The sequence below is a fragment of the Dromiciops gliroides genome, chromosome 4, assembly GCF_019393635.1.
Source record: "Dromiciops gliroides isolate mDroGli1 chromosome 4, mDroGli1.pri, whole genome shotgun sequence".
Taxonomy (NCBI): domain Eukaryota; kingdom Metazoa; phylum Chordata; class Mammalia; order Microbiotheria; family Microbiotheriidae; genus Dromiciops; species Dromiciops gliroides.
Window position 1 is genome coordinate 247828893 of NC_057864.1, and position 21009 is coordinate 247849901.

Genomic DNA, 21009 nt, shown 5'->3' on the forward strand with positions numbered 1-21009 from the left:
ACAAGGCTTTGGCCAGCTCCCAGAGATCCATTCTTCCTCCCCCACCCCATTATGTGAGCTGGGCGGGGTGTGCTGCAAGTGGAGGGGGTGCTCTGTAAAGAAGAGCCCCACATCAGTAATCCCAGCCAGGGGTGTTGCTCTTTTGGGAAGGGAGGGACTCCGGATCCTTTTAAATCCAGTTGCCAGACCCCCAGACTTGCTAGAGCCAGAGAGAGGACAGGATGCAGAGCTTCTACTGCTTTCCAGCTGTGCTCCTCCTCTTCACAGCTGCCCAGCTGAGCTGTAGCCTCAAGGATGAAGAGAAGCAAATGGTGGTAGAATTTCACAACCTCTATCGCTCCCAGGTCTCCCCACCTGCGACCAACATGAAGAATATGGTAAGCTGAGGGAGACCCCTCATCCGCTTAGAACACAAAGCTCCCAAAGAGGGCTGAGTCTGGAAGGAGACTGTAATGAGGGTACAAGGTGTTCTCCTCCTCCCTGGAGAGAGCAGGGGCAACAAGGTGCTGGGATATAATACGGTCAGGAGACGCAGGTTCTTCTCATGGATAATTGATATCATATGACTCACCTTCTCAGTGGGCATGGGAGGGGGCGAGATGGAGGGAGAGGATTTGGGACTCGAAATTTAAAAAGAAAAGAATGCCCCCCCCAAATTAAATAATAAATTAAAATGTTTCAAAACAAAACTAAACTAGGTTCCAGGTCTGCTACTTATTAACTACGTGACTTCGAGTAAGTTATTTAGCCTTACTGGGTCTGAATTTCTAGCTGTAAAATGGGCATGACTGTTTGGCCTTGCCTACCTCACAGGGCTTGGGTGCCTGCATGGCATAGGGGTTAAAACCTGCAGTCAGGAAGACCTGAGTTCAAATTTGGCCTTGGGCCCTTACTTAATGTGTGATCCTGAACGAGTTACTTAAAAACCAACAACCTGCTTGCCTCAGTTTCCCCATCTGTAAAATGGGTGAGGCTCAAACATGATAATAATTGTAGCCCAGTGCCTGACACATAGTAGGTGCTATGTAAATGGTATCTCTTATTAGCTATGACTATAGACAGATGGATTCATTGTTGCTTGGGGACAATCTTGAAGGCAGAATACTTCAACTGAATGTCAGGCCTGTTTTGTGTTTTCTCCCCTTGGAATACATACAGCAGCCTAGGGTCATGCAGGAGCCTGACCCAGCCTGAGTCCCTTTTGGGCAACTAATCTGAGAAGTAACTTCCCCTCTCTGGACCTCAATCTCCTTGTCTGCAAAATGAAAGTAACAAGAATCTCCCAGCCACCTCTCGGGATCATGAATCTGAAAGCAAAGAGCACAGGCCACTCACTATCTGACACTCCTTTGGGTGCTGCAGAATATTGGGGTCTCTCTGCTGCTGCTTGATGGGTGCCTAGCTTCCCAAGAACTCATGAACACAGAGGGTGGTAGAGAGAGAGGCAGCTCTCCACCCCTACTCCCACTGGAGGGTTCCAATGTTAGCTCTGCTAGGGACATGCTATGTGATATTGGATAATTCTCTGGGCCCAGGTTTCTTCACTTTTAATTTTTAAATTTTTTTTAGTAAGGCAATTGGGGCTAAGTGACTTGCTCAGGGTCACACAGCTAGTAAATGTCAAGTGTCTGAGGCCGGATCTGAACTCAGGTACTCCTGAATCCAGGGCCAGTGCTCTATCCACTGCACCATCTAGCTGCCCCTGGTTTCTTCACTTTTAAAATTACAACTAGATGCTCCCTAAAGCCATTTCCTGCTCTGACATTCTTTGGTCCTCTGGACTTCAGTTTCCTCTTCTGTCAAAGTGGTATAATGGTCATCTCTACCCCACCCCCCATCACCCACCTCCCCACCTTACAGGCCTGTTGTGAGGGACGTGCTTTGTAAGACAAAGCAATCTAGAATTTTGATTTATTATGCTCCTCTCTTTGATGGACCATGGAGGAGGGAGGGTATTGGGACCAGGGACTTGTTGGGTGGAAGGATTGAATCTATAGGGGCCCAAAGATATTGTAGAAGCCTCTGCCAGAGGTCTCTGGCTGAGCCGAGGGACCTTCTGTGTCATGGGCCCTAACCCAAGCACAAGGCCGAGATGGCTGGGGTTGTACTGTGGTGGGGGCTGGGAATGGGGATAGAACACAGGGGTATGGCCAGGATTGGGATCCCCAGACAGGGACAGGACTGGAGTGGGATTGGGATTGAGTCAGGGATGGGCAGTTAGATGGTGCAGTGGATAAAGCACCGGCCCTGGATTCAAATCTGACTTCAGACACTTGACACTTACTAGCTGTGTGACCCTGGCCAAGTCACTTAACCCTCATTGCCCTGCCAAGAAAGAAAGAAAGAAAGAGAGAGAGAGAGAGAGAGAGAGAGAGAGAGAGAGAGAGAGAGAGAGAGAGGAAGAAAGGAAGAGAGAGAGAAAGAAAAGAATAGGATCAGGTACTGGGATGGAATCGGGGTTAAGTCAAGGATCACTAGGTCATAATCAGCATCATCAGAAGCTCTGGAAATGGAGGGAACCTGGAGACCATTTAGTCCAACCCTTTGTTTTAAGATGAGGAAACTGAGGCCCGGTAAGGTTCAGTAAGTGACCCCAAACCACTCCAGCAGTAAGTGGCTGAGCAGTGGTGGTGCTGGGGTGGGTCCAGTCGGGATCCAGATGAGGTTGGAGCCTTGCTGGGGTACGCATGGCTCTAGGTTGGGATGGCATCTTAGCTGAGGCTGGAAGTGAGTTGGAAGAGCTGTGTTCTAAACCTCCCTAGGCCGTAGTGATGTGGATTGAGCTTTGCTTTCTTCCTCTGCTGGGAAAGGCAAACTTAGGAACTTGAGCCAGAAAATGGGAAGTCACCGACTTCTCTAGGCACAGACGGGCAAGAGTCACCACCCGGCTCATCCTTTCCATTCTGTACCTTTCCTCTCACCCAGTATCCCTAAAACCCCCAGGGGTTGCTGGGAGGACCCTCTGGTTCTGTCCCACTTTGGGAGTAGGTTGGGAATGGGCAGGGTGGGGTGAGGGTGGGAGGTGGGGGAGCGGAGATCTCACCAGGCATCAAGCCTGGTTGAGGTTTAGCCTCCTCCCTGAAGGACAGTAGGACGGCAGAGCTGGAAAAGACCTTGGGGGTCAGTCCAATCTACTGGGCTCTGGGGAAAGGAGCGATGGAAGCCTGGTTGTCATCCAGGATAGAATCTTTGCAGCTTTTCTCCATTTCCCGAGGCCAGCCTGGTTCTGGTGCTCCAGAGACTGTGTGTGGGGAAGTCGTTCCTCCTTTCACAGATAGGAAGGCCCAGGCAAGGGAAGCTTCTCCTCGTCTGTAACCTAGGGGTGACAAAGGAGCACGAGGGTGAGTGTGAATGCCTTGTGATCACAGTGGAAAACAAATGCTAAAGGACGGCCCAGAATCCACATTCCTCCTGTGGTCGAGAGGCATACTTTGGGCATTTAAAGCCCATCCTCTAAGAGAAAGTGGAAAGTTCATTGGTTCTGTAGTCCGTGGGCTTGGGTTCAAATCCTCCCCATTCACCTACTACCTGTGTGATGTTGGGCAGGTTGTTAAACCTCTCTGGGTCTCTGTTTCCTCTAATAGAAAAATGAGAGTGTGGGCTAGATGCTCTCTAGAGTCCCTTGCTTTCTGAGATCAATAACCAGTATTTTCCTTCACACATTTTCTATATCTCCCATGCACAGTCTCCTCCATATCAGGAATGCACTCCCTCGTTCCTATAGCTTAGAAAACTGAACTTCTTTGATGACTCAGCTCAAGCACCACCTTGCTCACAAGGCCTATCCTGACCCCACCCCCACCCCATCGTGTCTGATTCTTTGTGACCCCACTTTTGGGCTTTTCTTGGTAAAGATCCTGGAGTGGTTTGCCATTTCCTTCTCCAGCTCATTTTATAGATGAGGAAACCGAGGCAAACAGGGGGAAGTGATTTGTCCAGGGTCACACAGCTAGTAAGTCTGAGGCCAGATTTGAACTGAAGAAGATAAATCTTCCTGACTCCAGGCCTGGCATTCTATCCATTGGGCCACCTCGCTGCCCTTCATTTCTTGTACCTACCTCCTGTTAATCATTTATTAAATGCTGGCTACGTGCTAGGCACTGAACTTGGCACTGAAGATCCAAAGAAATCAATGAAATGGTCCTTCTTCTCAAGAAACTTGCATTCTCCCAGGGGACACTTGTACACAGATAAGTCAATGCAAAATAATAGACAAATACTGCAGTTATAAAACCTACAAAGCGATTTTTTAAATGGGAGGGTACTGACAACAGGGGGCGGCTCAGTGGCCCAGTGGCTAGAGTGCTGGTAATGTGTGAGACATATCTCATTTATTGATTCTAGGGAAGGTGTGCCCTCCCCCCCAGTAGATGTAAGCTAATTGAGCACAGGAACCATTTCATATTTCTCTTTCACTTCACCTAGTGCCTTTCCTAAAGCAGGCACTTACTAAACACTTGTTTAATTGAATTGTGCACTGGTTAAGTCCTTGCTCCTTGCAAACTGTTATTATTCAGTTGAAAGGAAACTGGATTTAGAGGCAAAAGGACCTATGTTTGTACTCCAACCAGATCAGCTACTTGCTACCTGGGGTTGAAGATGGGAGGTATCGGGGTAGGAGGGTGGTGCAGTTGGGCAGTTACTGTCCCTCTCCGTCCCTCAGTTTTCTCATCTATTAAGATCAGGATGCTAATGATGCTTGCACCAATGACCTCCTAAGGTTGTGGTGAGGATCGGAGAGATAATATTTGGGAAAGACCGGGCCAATGCACTGATTGTTAAGAACTGATTAAGAGGGATGAAGGTATCAGGGCCCCTCTCTACTTTGCATTTTAATTGGGTTGTTTTTGTCTTTCATTCTTGAAGAGGATCATGAAGTCAGGAGTGGATAACATGACTTGCAGTGAATTGGATTTAAGTGAGGGAGGGCTATGCAAGGTCACCAGCCTCACTTTCTCCTCCAGAACCATCCGGGTCCAGTGGCAAGATATACATCCGGACAACTGAAGATGGCCCTGGATGTTTAAGGCAATTGGGGTTAAGTGACTTGCCCAGAGTCATACAGTGAGTAAGTGTCTGAGGTTAGGTTTGAACTCAGGTCCTCCTGATTTCAGGGCCAGTGCTCTATCCACTGCACCACCTAACTGCCCATTTTGCATTTTTTTTTTTTTTTAGTGAGGCAATGAGGGTTAAGTGACTTGCCCAGGGTCACACAACTAGTAAGTGTTAAGTGGCTGAGGCCGGATTTGAACTCAGGTCCTCCTGACTCCAGGGCTGGTGCTCTATCCACTGCGCCACCTAGCTGCCCCCCATTTTGCATTTTAATAAAGAACCCAGGGAAACCCAAATGTCTTTAACTCTCAGTGGAATGACTCAATCTCTAATGGTAGAATTTCAGGCAGAGGGGAAAGGCATTTGGCAGAGAGTAGATACCATCCCATAGAGTCCTATCTTCCTTTCCCTGTAGTCTTCTCCTCAGAGGGCTCCAGATCCCCTCTCAGCAGTGCCCTGGAAATATGTCTGACTCTCGGGCTGCTTGGTCAGTGGCCAGAGCAGCAGGAGATGGCTCTGCAAGGGTGGGGCTGTGGATGAGGAGCCAGACCCATCAGGCAAAGCCAAAGGATCAGAGAGCCTAATTGGATCCAGTTTCCACAGAGCTCTGGGCTGGGAGGTCTTGTTAATTCTTTCACTGGCTCCATCTGTCCCCCTCTTGAATCCACCCACTCCCTGACCAGCTGCAATCATTCTGGCCTCTTCAAGTTCCTCCCTCTGGCCTTAAACACAAGCCCAGTGGACAGTCACCTGAAAGGATGAGATCTCAAAGAGCTTCCCTCCATACCTTGAAGCAAGGTTCAAGAGTATAAATGGCACGGAATCTAGAACTGGGTTTAAATCCCAATTCTGCTACTCTATTATCTACATGGCCTTGGGCAAGTCACTTCTCCCTCGTTGGGCTTATTTAGTTTTCTCTTCTGTAAATTGAGGGATTGGACTAAGGCCCTTTCCCAGTTTAAAACCTATGATCTGGGGGCAGCGAGGTGGAGTAGTAGATAGAGCACCCACCCTGGATTCAGGTGGACCTGAGTTCAAGTCTGGCCTCAGACACTTGACACTTACTAGCTGTGTGACCCTGGGCAAGTCACTTAACCCCAATTACCTCACCAAAAACAAACAAATAAAACAACCTATGATCCTCTATTCCTAGGTCCCCTGGTCCCACCGCCTCCCCGACCTGCTGTTATAGTGTCTGAGATTCCACCATTAGAGAGTGATTCCTTTAGGTCCTTAAAGTTTTTCCATCTTCCCAAGGTCCTACCTAGTTGATTAGCTGACATCGAATCAGGTAAGACATTTGAAGGAGTAACATGAGTTGGATTCTTGTAGGAATGAAGGAAAGGCTTTGGAAGTGCCAGGACAGAAGAGGAGAAAAAACTGATGGGAGGTGGGAAAGTAGAAACTCAATTAGGTTTGCTTTTTTGCCCTAAAATGGGAAGGTGGGGGTGGGGAAAGTTGAGAGAGGTGGGGAGAGGTACCTTGCTTGCTCCCTGGCAACAAGGATGCTGAGGGATGTGTTAAGGTTTGTTACCATGTATATCCACAAGGTGGTGCAGTGACTGCACATAGCTCACTACCCAAGGGGGCAGAAAATAGCATCCCAAGAGCCTGGAGTGTTCTTTTAGAGATTCTGGATGATTCTTGGTGAATCTGGGGGTCCTAGCAAGCCCAGACCATGTGAACCCACCAATGGGAACTTATTAGAACCACTGGTGAACTCTCTGGACATGACAATTGTGTTTGGGTCCAGGTGCAGACCTCCATTGACCAAGGACTGCCCTAAGTTCACATCCTTTATGGGGAGGAAATATGGCATAATCCAGTGGTTCCCAGCCCTTTATAACATTGAAAAATTTCAGCCAACCACACAGTAGCCGTTATACTTTTAGTATCCATTGACTGAGAAAGCACAAGACAACAAAAAGTTCTTACAGATTCAGCAACATTTACTTTATTCAGTCTACAGAAGGTATACTTCCCTCCTTCCCCAAACTGGAGATTTTATTGGTGGAGGGAATTCCTAGTGAGAAAATCCCATTTCCCAGTAGAATCAGAGATTTAGAGCTGGAAGGAGACATTACAGGAGGGGATCCCTCTGCAGTTTACAGTCTTAGGGACTTTTGCAGGGTCACAAAGGCATCAGATGTCAGAGGCAGTTCTTGAACCCAGGTCTTCCTGACTCCCCATCTCCTAACCCACAGTTGCCTCAGAATGTTTATTTATTGATTTACATAAGGATTCTTCTACCCCTTTGAATAACTCCCGAGCCTCCCAAAGGGTCCAAGGTCCACAGGTTGGAATCACTGATTTAGTAGAAAAAGCAGTGGGGGCAGCTAGGTGGAGCAATGGACAGAAGTTGGGAGGCCCTGAAGTTGGGAGGATCTGAGTTCAAATCTCACCTCAGACACTTACTAGCTGTGTGACCCTGGGCAAGTCACTTAACCCCAATGGCCTTAAATATCTGAGCCAGCTCCAGTCATCCTGATCTATATCTTGCCACTGGACCCAGATGATTCTGGAGGAGAGAGTGAGGCTGGTGACCTTGCATAGCTCTCCCTCACTTAAATCCAATTCACTGCAAGTCATGGCATCTGTCAGGGTCCTCTTGGATAATGAAGGACAAGCAACAACAGAAAAAGCACTACTCTGGGAGTAGAAAGACCTAGCTGATTGAGTTCTGTGCTACTGTCAGAGCTGTGTGACTTTGGTCTTTCCCTTTGAGAGGCAGTATGGTAGAGTGGGTGGCCAGCTATGTGGCTCAGTGGATAGATCAATGGGCCCTGAGGCAGGAAGACTAGTCTCCCTGAGTTCAAATCCAGCCTCAGATGAAGACTAGCTGTGTATCCCTGGGCTAGTCACTTCACCCCATTTGCCTCAGTTTCCTCATCTGTAAAATGAGCTGTAAAAGGAAATGGCAGACCACTCCAGTCTCTTTGCTAAGGAAATGCCAAATGGGGCCCTGAAGAGCCAGACAGGACTAAAATGATTGAACAACAACATGGTAGAGTAGGTAGGGTAGTGGATGTTGGAAGACAAGTCACTTAACTTTTCTGTTACTCAGTTTCCCCATCTAGAAATGGGGCAGAGGGATCTGACTCAGTGGCCTTTAAGGTCCCCACTAGCTCTAAATCTACAAGCACGTTCTGTGTCCTGTTTAGCCTCATTCACCTGTAAAACGAGGGTCACTGGACGTCTTCTAGGGTCACTTCTCGTTGTACTGTTCTGAGAATCTGTGGCTGGGCCCCTTCTGAGGCCCGACAGCTTTGGTCATATGAGCCCTCCTCCCCAACTGTCAGCCACACAGGAGGTGGTTCCAGCCTCGCAGGCTAAACAACAGGGAGGCTTCTCGTGAGAAGGCTCAGGGTCCAGTAAATATTCTGCAAAGAGGACGCGTTTCTCAACTGGACAGCTCCCTGCAGCCTGGTGCTAGTGTAGAAGCATCTCCCTCTTGCCAAGTGCTTCGGGGAGGACAAATGGGTGTCACATAAAGGCTGCCCTCCGGGAGCTAGTGAGGAAGACGAGATAACTAACAATGACAGGACTTTGAGGGGAGGGGAAGGAGCTCCTTTGCACAAGTGCTTGAGGCTGTTGAGGACTGGTGGCTCACTAGGGGCCCAAGCAGCCCCGGGGGCCTTCATGGAAGGCCTGTGATCCCAATTCAATGATTTACCAAGCATTTGTTAAGCCTGCTGTGTTCAGGGAACTTCACTAGGCACTATTGAGTCTACATGTTGCTTTGCAACTTATGAAGCCTAACATTACATAGGTGGTCAATAACAGGGAAGATTTGAACCCATGTCCCCTTGACTGCAGATCCAGTATCCTTTCTACTATACCATGCGCTGTACCCTATGGGACTGCTTTAACAGAAAGAAGGTGGATTCTGGGTCTTCCTTAGTGCCTGATCTGCTGTAATAGGAAGGTGTTCGCACTTACCCTCATGGTCCCCATGACAGCCTCGGTTGGCAGGTGCTAACAGACTTGGAGAGGTTTCCCTCACCTTGGCTTTCGTTTCTTTATTTGTGAAAGAGCAACAGCTTTCCCACAGCTTTGAGGAGGCCTGGAGCCAAGCTGGCCTCAGGCGGGGGGGGGGGGGGGGGGGGGGGGGGGGGGGGGGGGGGGGGAAGCTAGACTGAGGGACTCTGCCCTGGGCCACAGCCAAGCCCTCTAACCATCCTTCTCATAGAACCCAGCAGATTAAATGACTATTTCTTTTCTAGTCTTACAAAGGGTGCTAGGAGGTGCCACAGATAGACTGCTGGCCCTAGAATCAGGAAGACTCATCTTCTTGAGTTTAAATCTGGCCTCAGACACTTACTAGCTCTGTAACTCTGGGCATCAATTAACCCTCTTTGCCTCAGTTTCCTCATCTGTAAAATAAGCTGGAGAAGGAAATGGCAAGCCACTCCAGTATCTCTGCCAAGAAAACCCCAAAGTGAGGTCAGGAAGAGTTGGACATGACTGAACAACAACAAAGATTTACAAAGCCTTTTCTTTACAAGAAAGGTGTCCTGCCTCTGACAAATACTAGCTATGAACCACACAAAACTTTTTTGTTAGAGCATAGATGGTACAATGATTAGAATGCTGGATCTGGATTCAGGAAGACCTGAGTTCAAATCCTGCCTCAGATACTTTATTAGCTATGTGACCCTGGGCAAGTCACTTAACCCTGTTTGCCTCAGTTTCCTCATCTTTGACAAGAGAACCCCAAATGGGCTTATGGAGAGTCAGACAGGACTAAAACAACTGAACAACAACAAAAATGATGATAATGATAACACCTATCTCCCAGGTTTATTGGGAGGATAAAATGAAATTTAGTTCTTTCCTAGCTAAAAGTTTAGTGTACTTTTCATGATTTTATGTTAAATTATGTGAACCTGGGTAGCACAAAGTCCTGAACTAAACTTTATCTATAAAATGTACCACACATTGCATTATCACACACCCTGAGCTAGTTACTGAAACCTGCCTGCTTATTGCTGAAGGAAATTTAAGGTATGGGGGGGGGGGGGGCAGTGAGCATTAGAGAGACATTTTATAATAAGGTCAACAGAGGTCTAAATTTATTGAAACATACATTCCTCCTCTGCTTCCAGGTTGTTTTTAGCCTTAAGGTTGACATATACTCTATTTGTTAGACTAGACCATCCCTAGACTATAAGCTGAATTCCTAAAATGAGGTCTCTGTGGAAGAAAAAAATATGTAGGTATCCAGTGAAAATGAACACCATTTGTGATCTTATTTGAGACAGATTTGAGGGCGGGGACAAAGCATGGCTTATGTTTAGACCTATACAGCAATAAAGACCAAGGTCAGCTGGTAGCCATTCATGAATTAATTTGACAAACATTTGCTAAGGACCTACTGTGTGCAGAGAGAATACAGTGCTGGGCAGGCACTGGGAGAGATGTAGTCGACTAGGACAAGACAAAAACCCAGCCGACTATAGTACGTCTTCTGGACCATGACATTGGTGACTGGCTGGAGTTTGGAATGATCCCTGACTATTAAAAGAGAAGTGCTGGGCACAGCATTATCTCCCTTCTGCCTGGTACCATCCACCTTTACTTGGTGCTCCAGTTCTTTCATTTGGTTCTCATGACTGCCTGAGAGGCCAGCATAGACGAGATTATTGTCCCCATTTTATAGATGAGAAAACCAAGACTCAGAGAGACTATGTGGCTTGGGCCAAGCTCACCGCCCCCCCCCGCCCCCCAAACGCAAGATCTTGTGCTTCTCCCCCCTTTCCCTAATCCCATTCGTCCTTTCAGCAATGGGATGAGGATCTGGCTGCCTTCGCCAAAGCCTACGCCAGCAAGTGCGTGTGGGGTCACAACAAGGATCGGGGCCGCCGGGGAGAGAACCTCTTCGCCATCACAGAAGGGGAGATGGACTTGCAGCTGGCCGTGGAGCAGTGGTACAATGAGCATGAGCACTACAACCTTAGCAACGCCACCTGCGCGGAAGGACAGATGTGCGGCCACTACACCCAGGTAGGCCAGGGTTGGGAGCAGGGCCAGGCCCAGGGACCTTCCAGCTTCCCACCCCCACCCTCCTTACCCAGATAACTACCCTGAGCTCTTCCAATTCAATAGGTAACCCCACCCTCACCTCTAAAGGAAGTGTAGATCATGAAGTAGAGATCACAGACTCCTCGGAAGAAACAGGGCCCAAGTCATCCCATGGGCCCCTAGATGTCACAGCAACTCATCTCCCTGAGTTCAAGTCTGACCTCATATACTGACTAGCCATGTGACCCTGAGTGAGTCACTTCACCCTGTTTTTCTCAGTGTCCTCATCTGTAAAATGTTTTGGAGGAGGGGGCAGCTAGGTAGTGCAGTGGATAAGGCATTGGCCCTGGATTCAGGAGGACCTGAGTTCAAATGTGACCTCAGACAGTTGATACTTGCTAGCTGTGTGACCCTGGCTAAGTCACTTAACCCTCACTGCCCCGGAAAAAAAAAATGTTTTGGAAGAAAAAAAATGGCAAACCACTCTTTGCCAAAAAACCCTAAATGGGGTCACGAAAAGTTGGATACAACTGAAAATGATGGAACAACAATAAGCCATCCCAGACATAAAGATGATCATTTATTCTTTATTATTGTTGATATAATTATTATGGTTATGCTAAAAGACACCATAAGTAGCTTTACTTTCTGGATGGCTGAAGTTTACTCTTTAAAATACTCTTTTAACTTTCTTTTTTGTTTTAATCATTTAGGATGTAAGTAATTTCCAAAACGTGTTTTAGAAATGCATGCACTTGGGGCAGCTAGGTGTTGCAGTAGATAGAGCACCCAGCCCTGGAGTCAGGAAGAACTGAGTTCAAGTCCTGCCTCAGATACTTACCAGCTATAAGTGACCCTGGGCAAGTCACTTAACCCCAATTGCCTTTAAAAAAAAAAAAAAAAGGACTGTATACACTTTGTGCTTCTTCAGCAGAGGCTAGAGGAATGCAGATGGCTGGACCGAAGATCTGAGCCAGGACTATGATGCTCAAGTGCTTATTGTTCCACTCTTGTCTTTTCCAATGTTGAGGTTCATGGGGTCATGAGTTGGGCAAATGGGAGAGCGTCATCCAGGCTGCAGCTGTCCCTGGCTTTGTGACCCGGCTTCATCACTGCCCAGCCCTTTGGTGGTTTCTGTGCCTAAGAACTCCCCTGACCTACAGTGGCTCTTACATAGCCAGATCCCACCTGATTCTTTTGTCTGCTCCCTCTCCAATCAAGACTCTGTGGTGAGAGCACAAGAGCCAGTTTCGAGGCTCTTTTAATAGTCAGCTCCCTTCAGGAAGCTTTGGAGGAGGCTGGTGGATGGCCTCTCCCTACTCCCTGACTGTGGTTACACTCAATGTCTTGGGGTCATCATTATGAACATCATTTATGGTGTTATGTGGGGTATGATGTAGCACTACAGAAGGCCCTTGGCCCTGACACTCTCCCGGGATGTTCTGAAGGGAGGCCCTCTTGGCCTCCATTGTTACTTTTTGCTACCATCAAAATGCCTGCATCTAAGGGGCTGCTAGGTGGCACAGTGAATAGAGCACCGGCCCTGGAGTCAGGAGTACCTGAGTTCAAATCTGGCCTCAGACACTTAACACTTACTAGCTGTGTGACCCTGGGCAAGTCACTTAACCCCAATTGCCTCACAAAAAAGAAAAAATGCCTGCATCTAGAAGCTCTTCTCCTGCTTTCTAATCTATTATGGACTCATAAACCAGGATATCAGGCTTGTTAGAATTTTTTGGAAAGCAAAAGTCAATAGACTCTAAATGAAAGCTTACCTACAAAGGAAGTACATGAGTGGGCTGTCTGTGCTGTGACAAGTAAAACTAATGTGTGGTTGCCTTAAATTAGAAGCTTTTAGCACCAGTCTTTGGGCATTAAGCAATTATTAAAGCATAGTAAAGAGAGAACACGTGGAGTTCAGAAAGTTTAAGAAGAAGCCTATCTACCCTAGGGTTCAACCTGGCCTCCTTCTTCTCCTTCCTTTCTGCCATCATGAGGTTTCAGCCCCGAGAAAAAGACAGAGCCAGGGAGCCAGCCTTACTTCCTATTTCCTGCTTCCCTCCCCTGGAAGAGGCTGTCCGTCAATGTCACCCAAATCCATTGGTTCCCTGGACTTTAAGGTGGTCTCATTGTTGAGTTCAAAGTCCTCAGCTTCTGAGAACAATACCCTATTTAGGACCAGCCAGGTGTGGTTTTGATTTAATTAACTTTAAGTAGGTTCTCCGTCTCTCAGTCAGTCTCAATTCGGTCGATTCTAAATCAATCTCCAGATGGGACCTTTGGGAGTCTGCCAAACCCCATTATTTTCTCACAATGCTCCTTGGAAGCCTTCCCATACTCCCCCATTTCTGACTTTTGGGAATCTGATGTCTGGATAAGTGGGGCACAACCTTATTATTTTTACTCTTTGTAGAAGGGTGTTCCCAAGCTTCCTGGGGTCATCATTCCTGTACTCCTCACTCAGGAAATCTAAGGGTGTCTGATATACCTTCCTTCTGTGGCGTCCCACTAACATCCTGGATAGAGTAGGGCCCAAGCACCAAACCTCACTGCCCTGATTCAGATCTGTGGTTCAGTTAGCTGTGTTCTGGTTTTGTCAGAAGGTTGGGAACCCTTCTTATTTCTTCTTCCATGCTCCCTGGGGTGCAGAATAAGGGGTGTTCATTGGGGGAAGAAAGTCAGGAAGGAGTACATCTCCAGGATTGGCAGAGCACCGTGGCTAAATGTGGGGACAGGGGGTATCTTCTCCTGAGTTGTGATAGGCCAGTGTCTCTTGGAGGGGGATGTCAAGATCTAACCTCCAACCAAGCTAGGAACAGATTGCCCAAGTTTGTCAAAATTGTTAGAAAGCAAGAGTCCTTAGGCTCCGAGTGAGAGATTGCCTACAGAGTACATGAGCTTGGTATCTCAGTTATGTTCTAGATAGTTGGGTGAAAACTAAGGAGGTTTCAAACTAAAGTGAGTAGTGCCCCAGTCAAGAGGACCCTCAACACATAGGCAGTTTTAAGACTCTAGACTGTGGGGCCATCCTGCATCACATTCTCACCACCACTGACTGGGGGATGCCTCAGACTGGGTTGGGCTCCAGGATACCAGGAAGACCACCAGCCCCAGAAAAATATCTCCACTCCCCCTCCCCCCTCCCCTTGCCCCCTGGCCTAGGAGTCTAATATCCCTGAGAAGTCATTGTCAAGCTATTGCTTCTTCTTCTTCTTTTTTTTTTTTTTTGCAGGGCAATGGGGCTTTAAGTGACTTGCCCAAGGTCACACAGCTAGTAAGTGTCAAGTGTCTGAATCCAGATTTGAACTCAGGTCCTCCTGGATCCAGGGCCAGTGCTTTATCCACTGTACCACTTAGCTGCCCCCAAGCTATTGCTTCTTAACACCTTAGAATGAATGATCTAAATGATTTCAAAAGATTTCCAATCTGACACTAGGAACTTTTCATAGCAGAGAGAAAAAATAAAAGACAATGGGTTTGGGTCAGGCTATCGACACCTTTTCCTCCTGCCCTTCCAACCCCCAGATCTCTACTCTATCACAGCCTAAAATTCTAGTTACAAATTCAGCCCTTTGGCATAGAGTCTTTATTCCCTTAAGATGAACATCTCCCTCAACTCAGTCCTCCCCTACACCACCTTCCTCCTCCCCACATCACAGGTGCTAAAATATCATGAACACTGTAGTGAATCACTGCCATCAGCCAGGACTTAGCCTTGAACTGGGGAGAGGGAAGGAAAAAGTGCTCTAGACGAAAGTCACTGAGCTAGGCAGCTCAGTGGATAGAGTGCTAGCTAGGCCTGAAGTCAGGAAGACCTGAGCTCAAATCTGACCTCAGACACTTAGCTGGGTAACCCTGGGCAAGTCATTTGAACCTTAGTCCACTGGAGAAGGAAATGGCAAAGCACTCTAGTATCTCTGCCAAGAAAACTCCACGGACCATGCAAACCGAGGCAAACACTCTTTAAGATGGAATTTAGATCTCTCTTTCCCCAAAGGGGAAGACTGGAAAACACTAAGATTGCTTCTCCAGAGAACACATAGCTAGGCCAGTTCTCAAGATTTAAGTCCCCTTCTCCCTAAAACAGAAGGAAACAAGAGAAAGATAATGCCAATAAAATTTAAGAAAGGTTTTTATTAAGCAGGGAAGAAAGAACAATTTAACACACTGCATGGGTACTATCCAGCCTATGCTGAATAGGATGCCATGCAATAGATTGAAAGGATATATATCTATACAGTTTAAACAAGGCAGGTAAGGAATTTGGAGGAAAGGTGGGTTTAGAAAGGCCCACACTCAGGGGGCAGCTAGGTGGTGCAGTGGATAAAGCGCCGGCCCTGGATTCAGGAGGACCTGTGTTCAAATCTGACCTCAGACACTTGACACTTACTGGCTGTGTGACCCTGGGCAAGTCACTTAGCCCCCTATTGCCCCGCAAAAACAAAACAAAACAAAAACAAACAAAAAAAACAAAAAAAGAAAGAAAGGAAGGAAGGAAGGAAGGAAGGAAGGAAGGAAGAAAGAAAGAAAGAAAGAAAGAAAGAAAGAAAGAAAGAAAGAAAGAAAGAAAGAAAGAAAGAAAGAAAGAAAGAAAGAAAGAAAGAAAGAAAGGCCTACACTCAAGGAGAAGGGGGGAGGGAGGATGTATGTGTGAAGAATTCTGGGAATAGAAGGATATGGCCTTTGATAAGGGGACAGGTGAGTTCAAGGCTTGGTTAGGAAATGTCTTGATAAGGAGATCTCTTCAAAAAGAAACAAAATTATTCCAAAATTAGGGAATCTCTGAAGAGAAGGTCCATATCCTGCAGTCAGATAAGTCTTAGGCTTCAGGGTTACTGGTTCCCTGCATGTCCAGGTAGGTTTACTCTGGGTCACACAAAGGATTGTTGGTGTGTTAGCCAATAAAGCCAGTCTTCATACAATTGTTCTGGTTACCCGGATAATTGGGGGGCTCAAGCAAATCCAGGTACCCATTTTCACAATGGTATGATGCCCAGAGTCATGAAGAGTCAGACATGACCGAATGACTGAACAACTACATTGGCCTCCCATGGGGACCGTGCACATTTCCAGGTTATCAGGTGGGTGGCCTCATCACAAGATTGCTCTCTAGGTTGGATTCCTTGGGCTTCGGGCTTCTAGAGCTATTGCTAGAGAGAAAGACCTGTTGTCCCGGCTTCTTTCAGGTGGTCTGGGCAAACTCGGAGAGGATTGGCTGCGGTTCTCAGTTCTGTGAGAAGCTCGAGGGAGTGATGGAGACTAATATTCACATTCTTGTCTGCAACTACGAACCCCCGTGAGTGCCCATCAGAGCTCGTGGAAGGAAGGGAGCCAAAGGATAGAGGAGAGGAGAGGGGATTGGTCCAATATGACCAAGGTTGGAGGGGAAAGTGAACTTGCCCAAGTTCACACAGCTTAGTGGGTGCCAGAGCCAAGACAAAGATGTAGGTGTCCTGACTCTCAGACCAGAGTTTTTTCCATTTTCTCAGGCTGCCTCCTGGAATGGTTGGGGAGTGGGAAGGAGGGAGGAGAAAATTAATTAGGCTTCCCTTTTCCATCTTCCCCACTCTTCTCCCAGAGGAAACGTGAAAGGCCAGAAACCATATAAGGAGGGGCCCCAGTGTTCACAATGCCAGGAGGGCTACGAGTGTAAGAACCAACTCTGTCGTAAGTAGTGGTGGGGCTGGTGGGGAGAGGGTGGAGATATCATCAGTCAGTCCTAGAGCATGTAGAGAATGCCTCAGGGTCCTGCTCAGTAGGCCTGCTCCCAGGTGGGACTAACAAAAATGAGCTGCCTCCCACTTCACCCCAAGGAGATACCTCAGATAAAAATGAAGACATGAGGATCACTCACAATGGAGTAAAAGGGGGAATGGCAGAGAGGGAAGTAGAGGTAGTGAGGAAGCCTGAGAGAGTGTAGTTGTGGATGAATAACTTCTGGGTATGGTTAGAGAGGGGAAGGTAGAAAGGTGGAGATAGGAGTGGAGGGAGAGGGGAGAAGAAAGGGGGTGGTGTGTCGTGGGGAAGGGTGTGGTGTGTCAGCAGAGTGCAACAAGGTCGAGATCCAGAACTGGCACAGAATCACAGGATGGAAGTTGGAAGGAGACACAGTGGCAACTAGACCAACCCATACACACACACACACACACACACACACACACACACACACACAGAGTCCTTACTATCATATACTCCGATGTCCACCAGCCTCTTGAAGACTTCTAAGCAGAGGGATCCATCCCATTGCCTCTCCAGGAAGCCAATTCCACTTCTGCACAGATCGAATGGAAATTCTTCCTGACAGACAGCAAGCCTTAATTGTCCTCTTTGCAACTTCTAACCCTCTGTTCCTGCTTCTCAAACAGAACGTGATATCTAATCCATTTTCCCCACAAATACTTGGGAGACATCCATCTTGCAAACATGCCCAGTTCTTTCAATTAGTCCTCACACACACACACCCTTCTAATACACGATGCATGACATCTTAGCTAGAGCAAATAAAGGATTGAGGACCCATAGTCTGGCACTAATGCCCAACCCTGTCTATTTCTTGTCAGAGCCAATCATAGGCCCAGAAGAGGCTGGGGTCTCACCCTCTTTACCAACTGCAGCCCCGACCTCTATGGCAACTGAGACCTCACCCAACTTGACGACTGAGGGCCCTCCCTCTCTGGCAACCAAAGCCTCAACCTCCCAGAGTGAGGGGACCTCCCTCTCCCCTAGGCTAAGTACTGAAACCACCCTCAAATCATTAGAGACAGAAGCCAGCAAGACAGAGCCAGACAGAGGTGAGGCCACCCAGGATGGACCTCAAGAGTTGTTTCCTTCCTCTTCCACCTCCTCTGAGACTCTGGCTACCACTTCCTTGGCTAATGATGGGCTGGAAGAGGTCCCAGGCACCCTGTGGCCAATAAGGCACACCTCCAACAGTGCCCCCCCTGACCTCCCCCAAACTGGTGAGGCTAATGCCATAGGTGGGCGCACCCTGGCCCTGCACTCCACTTTAGAAGGTAAGGCCCACTGCTTCCTTCAGTCCTGCCTGCTCAGGCCTCCAGCCAGCATGGCCATCCTTTCTTGTAGTCCTGCACCCACCCTTGGCCTGATGCCGGGGAATGCCGATAGGACATTCCTGACCTCCTATATCCCAGCATGTGTAACCGCATGGAGCATGTAGTTAGCATGCCACGTAGGCACTCACAGCATCCCGTTTCCTCTGGTGTTGGCTCCTCGAGGCCTCCTGTGTCAACTTTGGGGGGTTAAAAGTATGTTTACTGGAAGATGATGGGATGGGGTGGGGTGGGGGCACAGCAGGAAATCTGCCGGGGTTGAACCATCTCTCTCTCTCCTCTGGACACAGGTACCAGGACATCTGAACTGAGTGCCTCCACTTCTTTGGAGTTTTCTCTCTTTGGGCTACTCAGTTGTCTATTCCTGAGCTACTTCTTTTGAAGGGGCCATCTTTTGCACAACCCCATGCCTATACTATAGTGTATAATATGCAGCCGAAAGCCTTGTCTTCCCCTGGCAGTGGAGCAGACGGATGGATGGATGGATGGATGGATGGACAAATGGATGCCCAGATGGAGGCCTGGACACACCCTGGATCCACAACCAAGGCATTAGGGTTCCAGTCCAAGAGGCCCAATGACATGCGCACACTGCCCCTTGCTCCCTTGCACCCATGCCCCTTCTGGAGGTTCTACCAGAAGGCTTCTGCAAGCCCCTGACTGCGGGGTATGCAGACCATGAAACAAGGAGAGGCTCCAAGAACCACTGAATCCTCTTAACGGAAGCGGCCTCAGGACGTCATCTCCTTCACCCTTGGACACAGCTAAGCCTTAGGGCAGGTCCAAGAGAAGTCCCATGTCAGAGTTCTATCACCAGCATGTCTATGGCTCTTGGCTGCTCTTCAAAGCCCTATAGCGAGGGGACCCAACTCTGAGCACAGGTTTGCCCAGACCCTTTGCTCTCTTCCCTCTGTTCCCTTTTTACCCTTCTCCGGGGGCCCTCAGAGAGGTGACTTGCTTTTCTAGCATGAAGACTACTGTTCACCCATCTGGTGGCTGGTCTCCCTTATACCCATTGAGGCAAGACTTGTCTGTGCCAAACCCAAGTGGAATGGAGAGTAGCAGAGTGCTGCGGGAGTGTGTGGAGGGGCTGGGGGGTGGCTTATTTGGGTCCTTTAAGATTTGAGGTCCCGGCTATACCTATAAGCATTGATCCTGGTGGCAGCCCCAAGGCCTGATTCTACCCAGATGTCTGTCTGGTGCGTGGTGTTACAGTGAGATCTCTCACTCACCTTTTGGGGTGAGGATTCTGCTAAGATGAAGGACAAGCCTCTCCCTGACTCAGGGGAAAGTGATTTTAAAGTCCTGAATAAAGTTTGGTCTGAAATAACTTTGTCTGAATGAATGACAGGGGTTGAAAAGGGAGGGTCCTGGCTAAAGAAGTGGAGGACGCTGGGATAAAAAAGCCCAAATGCTTCCGTTTGTCCAGTCCCAAGCAAATCAAAACCCCTCCCTTCCCTGCACTCACCTCAGACTCTGTTCCCCACTTCATGACCTGCATATTCTCCAATAATTAACTACTCCCCTTTTTTGAGATATTCCCATGTTTTCTCCTTATGATCCTTTATTCCCCTCAGGACCTCCTTGCAGCTAGGTGGCCCAACAGATAGAACTTTGGGCCCAGAGTCAGGAAGACCTGTGTTCAAACTTGACCTCGGACACTTATTAGCTAGCTGTGTGACCCTGAGCAAGTCACTTAATCTGTTAGCCTCAGTTTCTTCAATTTAAAAAGTGGACAATGATAAAATTTGCCTCCCGGCACTGTGAGGATCAAATGATATATTTGTAAAGTGCTTAGCTCAGTCCCTGACACAGAGTATGCACCTGATAAATTCTTGTTCCTCTCTCCATCCCCCCCAACCCCCTCCTCCCTCATGCTTCCTCCTGATCCCCCACATTCCCACCAGAAACCTTAGCTATATTCCCCAAACCCAGGCTTGGCCCTCCAGGGGTGTGTGGAGGGGGTGGGAGGAGAGGAGCATCACCAAAAAGCCCAGATGACGCCAAACATCACATCTATCATCTAACATCACATCAATGCCTTACATTACTATTACTAGTCATCCTTTCGTGTTACCAGCCTTGTCTCCAGAAACCCTTTTAAAATGCATGCTGAGGGGCAGCTAGGTGGCGCAGTGGATAGAGGACCTGAGTTCAAATCTGGCCTCAGACACTTAATACTTACTAGCTGTGTGACCCTGGGCAAGTCACTTAACCCCAAATGCCTCACAAAAAAAAAAAGAAAAAAAAAGAGAGACTAAAATGCATGCTGGTCTTCTCCTGTCTTTGCTAGCGGCACCATGGGTCACCAGCAGCTCTACTGGAGCCATCCTCGCAAATTCAGCCAGGGGTCTCAGTCATGCCACATGTGTTCAAACTGGCATAGCCTGATCCACAAGTATGGCCTGAACATGTGCCGCCAGTGCTTCCCATCAGTATGCGAAAGACATCGGCTTCATCAAGTTGGACTAAATTATGTCTACAGATCTCGGTGATTATGGGATTACTTTGACCATCAGTGACCACTGTTTTACTGGACTGTGTTCAGCTATTTGGTCTATCTACCTAAAGATGAATCCTGTTGTGTGTGCTATGCTAATTTGTTTATAATAAGCAGGTCATTCTCAATTATGATTAAATAAAATGTTAAAAAATGCATGCTGGGAGGTGGAGAGGAGGTGGGGGAGGGGAGGGGAGGGGAGGCCACAACAGAAACTTGAAGAAAGGGGAGCTGCATCACTAAATTGGTTTTCATTGGTGAGGGGAGGAAGGGATAAGGACCCTTCCTTTCCCCAAAGATAAGATTTGTAGGCAGGTGGTACTATAGTATTGGATACACTCCGCTGGGTTAGTAGAGTGAGGAGCC

General features: G+C 48.0%; 1 protein-coding gene and 1 pseudogene across 1 annotated transcript; both read left to right on the plus strand.

Moving 5' to 3' along the window:
* The first annotated feature begins 215 nt into the window (after positions 1-215).
* Positions 216-19457, plus strand: PI16 (peptidase inhibitor 16). The gene is made up of 5 exons (XM_044005425.1): positions 216-377; positions 10834-11055; positions 16260-16369; positions 16652-16740; positions 18434-19457. The coding sequence occupies exons 1-5, from the start codon at positions 222-224 to the stop codon at positions 18523-18525; spliced, it is 669 nt and encodes a 222-aa protein (XP_043861360.1). The 5' UTR covers positions 216-221; the 3' UTR covers positions 18526-19457.
* On the plus strand, positions 18052-20615 carry LOC122756242 (annotated as a pseudogene).
* The last annotated feature ends 394 nt before the right edge of the window (positions 20616-21009 follow it).

Coding starts and splice junctions, on each gene's coding strand:
- PI16 (XM_044005425.1), top strand. CDS start 222: ATGCAGAGCTTCTACTGCTTTCCAGCTGTGCTCCTCCTCTTCACAGCT. Junction 378..10,833: donor CGACCAACATGAAGAATATG/GTAAGCTGAGGG, acceptor TCGTCCTTTCAG/CAATGGGATGAGGATCTGGC. Junction 16,370..16,651: donor GTCTGCAACTACGAACCCCC/GTGAGTGCCCAT, acceptor CTCTTCTCCCAG/AGGAAACGTGAAAGGCCAGA.